The sequence below is a fragment of the Lycium ferocissimum genome, chromosome 7 (assembly GCF_029784015.1).
Source record: "Lycium ferocissimum isolate CSIRO_LF1 chromosome 7, AGI_CSIRO_Lferr_CH_V1, whole genome shotgun sequence".
Taxonomy (NCBI): Eukaryota; Viridiplantae; Streptophyta; class Magnoliopsida; order Solanales; family Solanaceae; genus Lycium; species Lycium ferocissimum.
Window position 1 is genome coordinate 56,048,191 of NC_081348.1, and position 14,217 is coordinate 56,062,407.

Genomic DNA, 14,217 nt, shown 5'->3' on the forward strand with positions numbered 1-14,217 from the left:
ACTGGGGGCATAATTTTGTTATGCCTTAACTAAAATTCCCCGCCCCATAAGGCATAACTAAACTATGTCTTAGGAAAAATCTTATGGTTTCCTTAAAGACATTGTATGCGGATCCCGGCATATACTCTCCCGATCCCGCTATGCGAAATTATTTTTTTTTATTTTATGTTTGAGCGGGGTTCAAACTTCATGTATTCGCCCACCTTTCCAAGCGAAGGGCACAACTTAAAGACCACAAATATGAGGGGCAAAATTTAAAGACCACAAATTTGAGGGGCAAAATTTAAAGACCACCCCAAAAGAAGGGCAATCCGCGCAAAAAAATGTACTTATTTCACATGACTGTCTAAGGCCCATGTCTTAAAGAATATGTCCAAGTGTAAGTCTTAACTCTTGAGTGTAACGCTACTATCTCACTTTTTATGTATAACCTAACTGAACAATAGAAGCTCACGTTTCTATCTCACAGTGAAGGCTCAAGAGCAACCTCAAGTACAGGGAAAAGAGAGTTTCATAAGAAATTTGAAAAATGTAAAGAAAGAATAGTTGAATTTCCATTGCTAGTCATAAATCGAAAAATTGAATCAAACCGGTGATTTTTATTTTATTTGGTTTGGTTTGGTTTTAGACATTTAAAAACCGACTACATTGGTTTGGTTTTGGTTTTAATCAATAAACGAGCCAAATAGAATCATGAACACCCCTAGTTGCATATATGTGAACATAATCTATTGCTAAGCAGAACAGTGAAATTTGCCTTGCTAGGATCCTTTAGATTTTCAAGTACACAAACAACAACAATAACAACAACATGTCCAATATAATTCCATAAGTGGGGTCTGGGGAGAGTGTGATATATGCAGACCTTGCCCTTACCTTTATTTTTTTGTAAAGCATCTAATTTGACAAAAAGATCTTAAATGTGAAGTAAATCTAATCGCACAAATAATTGTTATTGCAGTGAATCAAGACAAAATTGAGAATCCATTTAACTTTGAGTAATATGTTAAAAACCTCCTAAACTATCACGGTTTGCTGAGTTTAATATCTAAACCATTGAATATTCATAGAACCTCATGAACTACCTTGAACTCATATTAAATATCCCCCGGAGGAATATAGCATGCTACGTGAAAAAAAGGGCAATTTGGGTTTTAAAGATCCTAGGTTAAATGAATGAAAAACGGTTGACTAAAGGCAACATCGGGGGTATTTTCATCATTTTTGAATTTTCATCGATTCCACTAGATCCGGAATGTCATTTATGACTTAGTTGAGCTTTTGGTTCGGGTGTCGAGTCGTTAGGGTAAGATTTGAGTCATGAGTTGGAATTATAGGTTTTGGAGATTCTGGAGTTGACCGTGGTCAACACCGGGTCAAGGTGACCTATTTTGAAAAATTCGAGCGTGTGAGCGAGTTCATAGCGTGTTTGACTGAAATGTATATTTGGTTTGTGTCCGGGGGATTCCAAGTGAGTTTCTAGTGTTCCTCTCCGCGTTCGCGAAGAGGAAGTGGGTTGGGCCGGCCCAGGCGTGAGGCTTTGCGTTCGCGGGGCTCTATCAACGTTCGCGAAGGCCAAATTCACTGGGCCAGGTCACGTGACATTGCTGAATATCACGCTCCAAAAACTCCTCCAACGAGCTCTTAGTTGCATTACACCTGAAGAAAAAAAAAAGAGTGAATAGGTTAACCCCCTCCCTTGAACTATCACCGTTTTGCAAGTTTCATAGTTAAATTATCAGGGGCTAACCCCCCTTTAACCTATTAACTCTTTTATCTTTTCATGAATATCTTTTTTTTATGTGTATTTTAAAAGAGCCTTCCTACCTAGGCAGGCTAAGTTGTGGTATAATTTACCCTCCTAGATCACATTGTGAGATTTCACTGGATATATTATTGTTGTTGTATGTGTATTTCAAAAGAATGTGTTTTTTACTTTTGAAAAATTTTGGAAAAAAAAAAAAAAAAAAAAAGAAAGAAGAAGTTAGAGGGCTCCGTTGCATTTACCTCATTTTTGCAATTATTATTTATTTAAACAGGTTCTTTGTCGTCAATTTTTTATTTTATTTAAACACTCCATTTCATGGCGTTACCTCCAATCTTCTATAATAACCCGCCAAAGAAGAAAAGACTGCAAATTGAGATTTGTTAGTTAGAAACTAGCATTGGAAAGAGAAAAAAAAAATAAAAAATCTATGCCGCTATTAAGCTCATTGGAGTGTGATTATCCATTAATCGACTCCGATTTCTGCAAATTCTGTGCTTCTCACGCCATTCTTTCAGGTAATTTCCTTTTCTCTATACTCTCATTTTTTACCAACAAATTCTTATCACTTTGGAAAGTCAATTTGTTCAACAATATTATCTTCCCCATGGCTCTAATTGGCTAAAACATACTCCCTCCCGTTCAAAATAAGTGCACACTTAGTCTTTTTCACATCCCTGAATCAAATACTAACTCTTAGGAAAAATAAGTATTTTGACTGAACTACCCTTAAGACTCTTATTTTTTATTGTCTTGAGTAAATATGGGTAAATAAAGTTTATTTCTTTTTAAGTGTTGACTACGGTTGGCAGCTAAATTCAGTCTTTGAGACCCCATAACATAAGAAAGAACTGTTAGCATGTGGAATCATGCACAAGCTACATGGTTATGAAGTTGAGGATCACTAGAGTGTAGTTAGTAGGTGCCATGTGCAATTAACTCTAGGTGGTTAAGTTGTTAGAGTCAAGCAAACAATACATCAGTTAGTTGTATATGTAAAGTGTATAAATATGAGATCAAGGAATCTAATAAACACAAGTCGTCATTCTCTTATACTCAATATGTAAAAATCTTCTCTCTATAACTGATTTTATCCTCTCTTTCTCTTCCGTGTGTTGCTTGCTAAACAAGCTTTCTTCTTCATTTCTCAAGCTCCGTTCATGGAGTTTACTTAGATTCGAAGCAGTTTAGGCTTGAGTCAAAAATAAGTAATAGATAGACTTGCTGGTTCATCGAAGATCAGTTAATTCGTATTACAATGGCGAATGGTGTAGTGAATGAATCACAAACTCGAGCAGCAACTGGAAATCCGCAGATGCACAACAACTTGAATGAATCAACTGCAAATGTAAGCAATTCTGCAACAAATGCATCAGGATCAAATGTCGATCATACACATCTTTTGTACGTTCAGTCGACTGATACACCAGGTAGCTCACTGATAACATTACAATTAATTGGCTCAGAAGAATTATGCTTTATGGAGTAGATCTATGCGTATTGGATTGCTAGGAAAAGGATAACTAGGATTCATTGATGGTAGATATCTTAAAAATAGTTGTCCTTCAGAACTTCATGATTTATGGGAAAAATGCAATGCTGTAGTGTTGTCATGGATTATGAGTGCTGTTAGGCCTGGTTTGCTGAGTTGTGTAGTGTATGCATGTGATGCTCATAAGGTATGGTGTGAACTGAGGGAGAGATTTGACAAGATAAATGGATCTCATGTGTTTCACTTGCATAAAGAGATTCATACCTGTGTCCAAGGAACAATGTCAATATCTGATTATTTCTCAAAACTTAGAGATTTTTGGAATGAGTTTGATGCTATAATGCCATGTCCTGGTTGTTCATGTCCTGAGTCAATCAAGTTCATAGAACACTTTGAGTATCAAAGGCTGCTACAGTTCCTAATGGGACTAAATGAGTCCTACTCCCAAGCTAGAGGACAGATCCTTATGATGTCTCCCACTCCAAGTTTGAACAAAGCATATTCACTCATGATAGATCAGGAAAGTCAGAGAAGCTTAGCTAGTACTGCTTATGCTAGCATAGGTCCTGGTGTGATTGAAGGCACAACTTTATTTAGTCACAAAGGACACAGTATTGGAGGTGGTCACACTGGTGGAAGTGGACCAGGAGGGGGAAACAATGCACCAGGTGGAGGACATTATGGCAATCATCAAGTGAAGGCACAGAAACAGTTCATTATATGTGAAGTGTGTGGGTACAAGGGACACACAAAGGATCAGTGCTTTAAAATTGTTGGCTATCCACCTAACTGGAAGTCTAAGAAGAAGAATGGACCATATGCTAATCAAATAGCAACCACACAGCCCATAGCACATATGCCTCCACCTCAAGGGCAAACACTTACAGCTGGCTTCTTCACTCAAGACCAATACAAGCAGATCTTGCAGATGCTCACTAAAGGAGGAGACAATGCACCAGCTGAACACTCTGCCAAAGCTGCTGCTGCAGGTAGAATACTAGCTGCCTTGGTGTCAAAGCATGTGAATAGAGAGTGGATAGTAGATACTGGGGCTTCTAATCACATGACATCAAAAGTTGATATGCTTGATAAATTCAAACAAGTTTCTCAAACTGCCAAGAATCAAGTACACTTGCCAAATGGCAATGTAGTGCCTGTATCTCATATTGGCCAATCAAGTATTTTTAAAGATCAACTTATCACTAATGTGCTATTTGTTCCTGAGTTCAAATATAGTTTGTTGTCAGTGTCACAACTTACAAAAGAACTCAAATGCTCAGCCTCATTCTTTCCTGACTTCTGTATTTTCCAGGATCTCTACACTGGACAGGTCAGGGGGATTGGTAGGGAAGAATGTGGCCTCTATATACTAAGAGAAGGAATAAATCAAGCAGCACTTCAGGTGTTACATCATCAGTCAGCAATTCAAGTACCAGTTACATCTACAAGTGATATTGCCTATGCAGTTAATAATGCATCTATTTCTAGTAGTTCTTTGTGGCATAGAAGATTAGGACATGCTCCTGTTGATATAATAAAGAAGCATGACTGCTTTAAAATGCTGAAAGTTGCTGATCATTTACATTGTACTGTTTGCCCTCTTGCAAAGCAGACAAAACTAGCTTTTCCATTGAGCTCTCATGTGTCACATGCTGCATTTGAACTGATTCATTGTGATATCTGGGGTCCTTATAGGGTGCCTACTCATAGTAATAAAAGGTATTTTGTGACTATAGTGGATGATTACTCAAGATATACTTGGATTTTTTTAATAACATGCAAATCAGACACTGTTGTAGTATTGAGACAATTCTTCACACAAGTGAAGAACATCTTTTCTACATCTGTCAAAACTCTAAGGACAGATAATGGGGGTGAGTTCATTGGAAGTGCATGTCAGGACTTGTTGAATGAATTTGGGATCTATCATCAGACCACATGTGTGTATACACCTCAGCAAAATGGCATTGCTGAGAGAAAACATAGAACCATACTTGATATGGCAAGGGCACTGAGATTTCAAGCCTCTATTCCTTTAAGGTTTTGGGGTGAATGTGTGGTAACTGCTGTATATCTGTTAAATAGACTTCCCTCTAAGATTCTCAAGTTCAAATCCCCCTTTGAACTCTTGTACAATCACCCTCCCTCTCTAGAGCATCTGAGGGTATTTGGGTGCTTAAGCTATGCAGCATGCCCAAAACTAGTTGACAAACTGTCCCCTAGAGCTATCCCAGTTGTCTTTCTTGGTTATTTATCCAACCAAAAGGGATATCTTTTGTATGATCTACACTCCAAACAATTCTTTATAAACAGACATGTAGTGTTCCAAGAGAACATCTTTCCTTTTAAGCATATGCAAACTGCCTCAAATCCCATATTTCCCGTCCTGGATCTACTTTCCCCTGAGCTAAATAATACTAATACTCCTTCCACTGAATCTGTATCTTCTTCACCTATACATACACCACCCCCATCTGATATGTTTACTACATCAGAGTTATCTCCACAAACCTCACAAGTTCCTAGTGACTCTCCTTCACCTACACCTAGTCCTACAGTAGCTCCTGTTGCCACCAGACAATCTTCCAGACAAATTAAGCCTTCCCTATGGATGCATGACTATGTCATGACCTCTACTTCCAACTCCTGCCTATATCCTATATCAAATCATGTCTCCTACCAACACCTGTCACCTGCTTATCAGCATGCTCTATCAGCTTACTCTACTTTCATTGAACCAACTTCCTTCAAAGCTGCCTCTCAGGATCCTATGTGGGTTGCTGCAATGCAACAAGAAATAGCAGCCCTTGAAGACAATCACACTTGGAGTTTAGTTGACTTGCCACCAGGAAAAAAGCCCATTGGTTGCAGGTGGATTTACAAGATTAAGTACAAGTCTAATGGGGAAGTGGAGAGGTTTAAAGCAAGGCTAGTTGCCAAGGGGTATAGCCAGAAGGAGGGTCTGGACTATGGTGAAACATTCAGTCCTGTTGCCAAGATGGTCACAGTTAGGTCAGTCATTGCTTTGGCTGCTGCTAAGCACTGGTTCATCTATCAAATGGATGTCCATAATGCCTTTCTCAATGGTGACTTAGTTGAAGAGGTGTATATGCAAGTTCCTGAGGGGTTTGCCAGACAAGAGGGGAATACTAAGGTCTGCAAACTTCACAAGTCACTATATGGCCTCAAACAGGCTCCTAGACAATGGAATTTGAAGTTAACTGAGTCCTTAGTGCAAATGGGATTCCAACAAAGTCACTTTGATTACTCACTGTTCACTAGGAAGTCTGGGAGTGACATTGTCATTATACTAGTATATGTTGATGATCTTCTAATAACTGGGAACAATGTTAAACTATTATGCAGTACTAGAAAAGACTTACAAAACAGGTTCAAAATGAAAGATTTGGGAGAGTTCAAGTTCTTTCTAGGCATTGAATGTGCAAGGTCAAGCAAAGGTATTGTGTTATCACAAAGAAAATATGCCTTGGAGCTGATAGCTGAGTCTGGTCTAGGAGGAGCCAAAAATGCTAGTACACCACTTGAGCTGAATCAAAAACTCACTTCAGTTCAGTATGATCAATGTGTTCCAAGCAGTAACAAGATGAGCAAGGAAGTGAAAAGGATCAAAGTAAGGAAGATCAAACAGTAGTCAAAGAAGATAAAGAGCTGCAGGATCCTAGTAAATATCATAGGCTGGTAGGAAGACTACTATACTTGACCATGACTAGACCTGACCTGGCTTTCTCAGTACAAGTCTTAAGTCAGTACATGCATTGTCCAAAAGTCTCTCATATGGAAGCTGCACTCAGAGTTGTTAGATATGTCAAAGAAGCACCTGGACTAGGATTGTTAATGCCAGCAGAAGACACACATCAACTGCTAGCCTATTGTGACTCAGACTGGGGTGCTTGTTTGGAGACTAGAAGGTCTGTCACTGGCTATTTAGTGAAACTTGGAGGAGCATTGATCTCTTGGAAGTCCAAGAAACAAGAGACAGTATCAAGGAGCTCAGCAGAGGCAGAATTTAGAAGTATGGCCACATGTGCAGCTGAGATAACCTGGTTGATTGGTCTGTTTAAAGAGTTAGGAGTGCAAGTTGAAACACCTGTTAAGATGGTCTGTGATAGCAAAGCTGCAATCCAAATTGCAGCCAATCCCATTTTCCATGAAAGGACTAAACACATAGACATTGATTGTCACTTTGTGAGAGAGAGGATATGTCAAGGTCTGCTGAAAACTGAGTATGTACACACTTCAGAGCAGCTAGCAGATTTACTCACTAAAGGGCTAGGCAAAGCTCAGCATCAACACCTCCTGGACAAGCTTGGAGTTGTAAACTTGTTCCAACCATGAGCTTGAGGAGGAGTGTTAGCATGTGGAATCATGCACAAGCTACATGGTTATGAAGTTGAGGATCACTAGAGTGTAGTTAGTAGGTGCCATGTGCAATTAACTCTAGGTGGTTAGGTGGTTAAGTTGTTAGAATCAAGCAAACAATACATGAGTTAGTTGTATATGTAAAGTGTATAAATATGAGATCAAGGAATCTAATAAACACAAGTCGTTATTCTCTTATACTCAATATGTAAAAATCTTCTCTCTATAACTGATTTTATCCTCTCCTTCTCTTCCGTGTGTTGCTTGCTAAACAAGCTTTCTTCTTCATTTCTCAAGCTCCGTTCATGGAGTTTACAAGAACCAAAATAAAAAGACTAAAGAACCTGTTTGGATTGGCTTATTTTTAGGTGTTTTTATGCCAAGATAGCTTTTAAGAACTTTTGCAATATTTGGGTAAAATAAAAAGTGCTTTTAAGAACGTGTTTTTAAGCCAAAATAACAAAAATCAGCCATAAGCTAGAACTTCTAACTTATGACTTTTGGCGTATAAGTCAAAGGCCATAAGCCCATCCAAACGGGCTCTAAGTGGACACTTATTTTGAACAGGAAGGAGTAATAATTTGGCCCTTGATTTTAAAGCTTTGTGTATAAGATATTGCAATGATTTTCTTCTTACCCATTCTAATTTTTAGGGATTCCATATGTGTGTGTCCAAAGGCCGATGCAGAATTTGTAGTTTATGGGTTCCTAGAGAGACCTTAAGTTTATACTACAATAATAACTGGGTTCACATTTAAATATTTATAGACATTGAGAAAATTTCTTACTCTCCCCGTCCCAAAATAAGTGTTGTTTTAGCTCATTTCACACCCATTAAGAAAAATAATAAATACAAGGTATAGTTTACTAAGTTTCTCATATTTATTACTCCCTCTGTCCCTATTTATGTGGCACACTTTCATTTGTAGTCTGTACCAAAAAGAATGTCAACTTTCTATAATTAGAAACAATTTAACTTTATGAGATGATTTATAGCCACACTATCCAAGGCTTATTTTGAAACACAAATTTCAGAAGTCTTCATTTCTTTCTTAAGCTACATGCCTAGTCAAATGGTGCCACATAAATTGGGACGGAGGGAGTAGATGTTTCTTGAGAACTGAGTACTATTAAGAAGAAGTAGTTCTTTAATATAAGGGTATAGTTGGAAACAAGTGCTATATTTTGTCTCGTATTCCTAAAGTGACACTTATTATGGGACAAACTTGTTTTTGCTAAAACGACACTTATTTTGGGACGAAGGGAGTCATATATATACAAGGTCTTGGTAAAAGCTATTGGTTCCCGTGAACCCGTATACAAGCCTCTAGATCTGTCCCTATTGTGTGTAAGGTAATGACTTAGTTGGTGTCATTTTTAGAGGGCCAAAGTCCCTATGTCTTAATGCTGATGTTTTTTTTGGCAAATTACCCTGTTAGATTACAACTTTTATTCCACTTTGCCCTAAAAGATAAACAACTGATTCTGTAAACTTATGCTGCTAGAGCAGTTTCATCCTAGATTCCTACCTGACAAAGGATATTACTTTGATAAAGAGCTCATTTTAGATTGAAATTATACTTTTGATATGAAGGAGCATGTAGTATGACTATACCGGGGATTCTTCCTCTTTCTCTCTTTTAGAAGTTTTTAGATGATCTATATTTTGCAGTTTGTTTTTATAGTATGAGAAGAGATGACCAACAAAATGTACTATCTTTAAAATGACAAAAATTGCGCATATAACGAGTTCGAACCCTGTCGTTGATAAAAGTCTAGTATTTAAATGGAGAAGGGCAAATCAATTATCCACCAAGTTTCGAACTGTGTGCCAGCTGACTCTCGAGAATTTCTCGATTATCAAGAAAATAACAAAGATGCCAGGGAGTTTGGTTATTTGGGGTGGGGAGTGGATTGGGTTCCCATCCATATATTATCGTTTAAGGTTGGGTCACATATTTGACACCGCTGCCCAATATTCCATTTTACATGTATAAGGCAAAAGTTGAAGTTTTACTATGGATCTAGAAGTAGAGTTAAAGTTGACTCATTTGAAGAATTTGATGTTGTTTAGAACAGATATGGGTCCTAAATTGCCTTTAAATAAAAGAAAAAAGTATTGAGAATTGCAGAGAAACAACAACATACCTAGTGAAATCCCACAAAGTGGGGTCTGGAGAGGGTAGAGTGTACGTAGACCTTACCCCTACCTTGGGAGGTAGAGAGGCTGTTTCCGGTAGACCCTCGGCACAAGAACAAGCAAAGTTGAAGTTTATGTATTTTAGCCAAATTATTTTTGTTTTTCTATTTTTGCAGTTGAAGATTTTCTTCTGCATGATCTTTATGTGTTAGTGATTTCAACCGAACAGCATCATAATTCTGAGAGATTGAAGGAGGTTTGATCTGCCACATATGTAGTTTTCATTTCTGTGATTTGGTAGTTGTATAATGATCTGTACGTTCTTTTTGCTCGTAAAATAGGGCATCACTCAGGTTCTAACTATCATTAACAAGCAGCATCAACCATGGGTAGATGGTCAGGAGTTGTTGGATGATGCTTTACAGAATAAGCGATTCTTACCTACTGGATGCAGAAGGTAAAACTGCTTGAATACCTATTACCTTTTTAGCTTCCTTGACAGTAGATAACTGATGAATAAGCCTACTCTGGATCAGCATAGATGCATTTCTTCATGGTGGATTAAAAGAAGGATATCTAACGGAGTTAGTAGGTACATCATCCTCTGGTAAAACACAAGTAAGAGTGTATTGATAATTCAATTTTTTCTTGACGTGGAGGTTGTGCGGATTCTGATTTTTGTTTCTTGAAAGTTAGATAAATCATCAATCATTGAAGCATGTTTCATCTTTGAAGCCTTTTTTGGCTCTCAATTCTGTTGCTGATTCAAGATTATGTTATTGTCCAGATTTGCTTACAAACGGCTTCAGCTGTCGCAAAAAACTGGGGCAAAATTGTTTTCTTGGACTCTGGAAATTCTTTCTCTCCAAAACGTGTTGCTCAAATTGTCACTCAGACATCAGATCTTTCTGCCTGTGAGGTCAAACGTCTCTAGCCTTTTGGATTAACCTGATTTGTTTGTATATGTTTGTATTGTCTAATTTAACAAAACAACCAGATTACTATCCTTTCATTTGTGATTTCCCTTCCTTACCAAATTTTGTTATTTATTGCTGGCGAAGATAGAATGCAGCTCAGTTGCAGCTGTACAAATCTTTATGTTATCGGAATACCAAAGTACCCAGTGAAAGTTAGGGTGTAGTGTGGAAACTTCTGGTTAAGGTTACGTAGATGTTTTCTAGGTATGACTGCACATTCTCTATCTTGGATATCTGTTGTGGTGAACAGAGAAAGGGTACTTGCAGAAATGTTGGCAGTCAAATCCTTAGTCCCTCTTTTCTAATTTGTTAGAGTTGATTTCATACATTATAAATTGCACCAATCAATCTAATTATTGTTCATGATCCATACTTCGTGTTGTACAAATATGAATAGGAGAACCATTCTGTAAGAAGGATCTTCTTTGGAGAACATCTGTGATGTGTTGTACAAATCTGAATAGGAGAACCATTCTGTAAGAAGTATCTTCTTTGGAGAACATCTGTGATGCTAATTAACAAAAGAAAATACAGTAGCAGTTGATAATTTTTTTTTTCTTCTTTCTACTACTGACAGGTGAATCAAAAAGGTCTGGCTTGCATAGATTCATTATCCAATTTGATTTTCACTTCTGTTAGTAGGTCAGATAGAGTATGCTTCCTCTGTCTCAAATTCAGTTTCATATTCCTCATTGCATATCTACTGGGGAAGTTACGTGCAATCAGGACATGCATTGCACAACTTTTATGCACGTCACTGGAGATGTACTGTGCACGTTGTTATTTGTCCAGCAATGAATAATATGGCTACTGAGATTATCATGCAAGTTGTTGTACCCAACTTCTCGACACCATCTTATCTCTCTCACATTACTCTTTCTCAGGTAGACAAGGCCCTTCAACAAGTAATGAACAACATAGTATGTATGTCAGTGTTTGACATTTTCACACTTTTCGAAGTGCTTCATCAGCTAAAGAACAATCTCAGATCTCAGGTTTTTGGAAATACAACTCTAGTTTCTCTGTTCTCGTCTCTTTTTCCCTACTGCCATAGATTAGGTACAATTACTCAGCTCACTCACTAGTGAGCGTATGATATGCAGATAGATCAGCACATAAAAATGCTTATCATTGACTCAATATCATCACTCATTACACCAATTCTTGGAGGAGGTGGTGCACAGGGTAATTTCTGACCATAGGATGAACTGATTATTGCATTAATTTTAGATTATTACTTATTTCTTACTTTCTTAAGCTATTTAAGATTGAAGTTGTAGTTTCCAGTTTTTCTAGGAAGTCTCTTGTTTTCTTTTCTTTAAGGTCGCTTCCTGGTCAACAAGAACCTGATTGGATTAGATTTAGGTTCTTTTCCTCTATTATTCTGACTTGTTTGAATTGAGGGTTAGTTGTTGATGTATGCTGTCAGATGTAATGCATTATTTGTGAGTTTTATTATGATTTTTCTTCGATTTTCTTTAATTGAGGAAGTTCGTGCTTCCCTTGTTTCTGCTGCTATTATCCTTGTACAAACTTGTTTTTAGGTTTCTGAAAGACAGTTGCTTATTGAAAAAAGAGATGTTAGAAGGGAACAAATAGGTAATTTGATCTTGCTGTTTTGGACTTTTTCTCCATCAAATAAGTATAATTTTATCCCGAGTTTCTTCTCCCATCCATAGGTAGATGATTAGGTTTTCACGGCGGTTATCATGTCCACAGATTTGTCTATTTGCTTTTGTGGCATGAGAGAATAGAAATGGTGAAAAAATGTTACAGAAGCTTTGCCCATGTTCCCTGTTATCTGATTCATTCGTGTGAACTGTCTGCATTAAAACTAATTATTGATGTAGCAACTGTAGTTTAACTCTACATGTCAAAATCAAAACAACCTTCTTGATAACTGATACTTGAAGTAACAGCTGAAGGAATTGTTACTTCTTTGTGAAACAGGACATGCTTTAATGGTTTCAGTGGGATTCTTATTAAAGCGATTGGCGCATGAACATGATATCTCCATTTTGGTAAGTTTGGCAGTAACGTAACATTAGCATGTTCTCTTTGTTTCAGAATCTTATTCTCTTTGCTATTATCTTTAATATCTTTTATCTTCATAACATGAACTATTTTATCTGATGGTATCATTTTTCTTTTCTTTTTTTAATGGATTAGTGTATTAAGCACATAAGCCAGAGATATGAACTTGTCGAGTTGTAATGCACTTACTATCGGCTACTATTGATGAATTAGGTTCTTAAAAGGCACTTTCAGCTTTGTGTTGATCCACAGAGTTCAATTTAGACTTAACAAGTAAATTTTAACTTAATGCAGATGATCACATATTGGAGTATTCTAGTTTTACTTTCACAACATGCAGTTAGATTGCTTGATATCCTATTTCTGAACCTAGTGATGGAGCCAGGATTTTTACTAATGGAATTCAAACTATAAAGAAGTAAACACACTAAGAAACTAAGGGGATTCAACATCTACCATATATACGATAAAAAATAATTTTGACCTTGTATATACAGTGTACTTATCCCCCTAGCTCTGCCTTTGTGTGGACTTCTTATAATATTTACCCTTCTATGCTAGGTCACCAATCACATGGTGGGTGGTGAAAGAGGTACTTCCAAGCCAGCACTTGGAGAGAGTTGGAGGAGCGTCCCGCATGTTAGACTTCTGCTGTCGAAAGACCACGTTAGGAACATCAGCAGCATGTCAGTACTTAGACACCCACACATGGTATGTTTCAACTTGGTTTTCATTACACTAATCATCAACCTAAACACCTGAATTCGAGACATCGATTCTTAATTCTGGATTTTGGTTTTATAAAGCTATAACGAATCAAAACACCATCATTGTGACATGGAGAATTATATTTCTTATAGTGGATATTCCATGCAGGCTGCTGGAGATAGAGTGGAGTTCGAGTTACAATGACATCAGGCTTTATAATGTCTGAGAACTTTATCAAGGTATCAACTTGATGCTGCTGCAGTGTGAGGGAAATGTTAACTAAGGTTTCTGTTGGGGGAAAAAGAGAGAGATATCCTGGCCTTGTGAGATGGAGAGTTACTGCTACATCATATAGATACTAGACTTACATGCTTTTACTTTTATATATGTTAAGGTTATGGTTCATTTTTGTAATAGCTAATTATCTATCAGAAAACTCTTGAACCAAAGTAAAATTAAAATTATTGTGGCATTTTGACAAACCTGTCTACTGAATCTAGAGAAGAAAATTTACTCTTTTTTATCAAAATCAGAAACTGATGCTTCCATAACTCTCAGCTAGAGGAATATACATTGGAGTACTAAATTAAGATGTGATTCGCTATATGACAAGCTTTCTCCACCTAATTGTTTGCAAGTGCAATGATGAGTTATAAGTTCTCTCAACTGTTGATTTATAGGAGTACATGTTATCCTTTTCAGAACACTACATTGAAAAGGA

The 14,217-nt window shown here is 37.3% G+C and overlaps 1 protein-coding gene across 5 annotated transcripts; it reads left to right on the forward strand.

The window, feature by feature from the left end:
- Positions 1-1,779: 1,779 nt before the first annotated feature.
- LOC132065712 (DNA repair protein RAD51 homolog 4) lies at positions 1,780-13,984 on the forward strand. Of its 5 annotated transcripts, none has more exons than XM_059459229.1 (10): positions 1,910-2,283; positions 9,954-10,033; positions 10,119-10,234; positions 10,319-10,369; positions 10,565-10,691; positions 11,639-11,749; positions 11,858-11,939; positions 12,705-12,775; positions 13,350-13,499; positions 13,665-13,984. In XM_059459229.1, exons 1-10 carry the CDS (start codon positions 2,196-2,198, stop codon positions 13,698-13,700), a joined length of 912 nt encoding a protein of 303 aa, XP_059315212.1. In that variant the 5' UTR covers positions 1,910-2,195; the 3' UTR covers positions 13,701-13,984. The 5 variants fall into 5 exon arrangements, with proteins under 5 accessions (XP_059315207.1, XP_059315208.1, XP_059315212.1 ...); XM_059459228.1 differs by having other exon boundaries at positions 1,919-2,283; positions 10,314-10,395; positions 10,565-10,696; positions 13,649-13,984; XM_059459226.1 differs by having other exon boundaries at positions 1,938-2,283; positions 10,314-10,395; positions 10,565-10,696.
- Positions 13,985-14,217: the final 233 nt, after the last annotated feature.

Bases quoted from the DNA above. Each gene is read 5' to 3' on its own strand.
- LOC132065712 (XM_059459224.1), top strand. From the start codon at position 4,208: ATGCACCAGCTGAACACTCTGCCAAAGCTGCTGCTGCAG. The intron at 4,247-4,569 runs GTAGAATACTAG...TGTATTTTCCAG, and splicing joins TGCCAAAGCTGCTGCTGCAG to GATCTCTACACTGGACAGGT.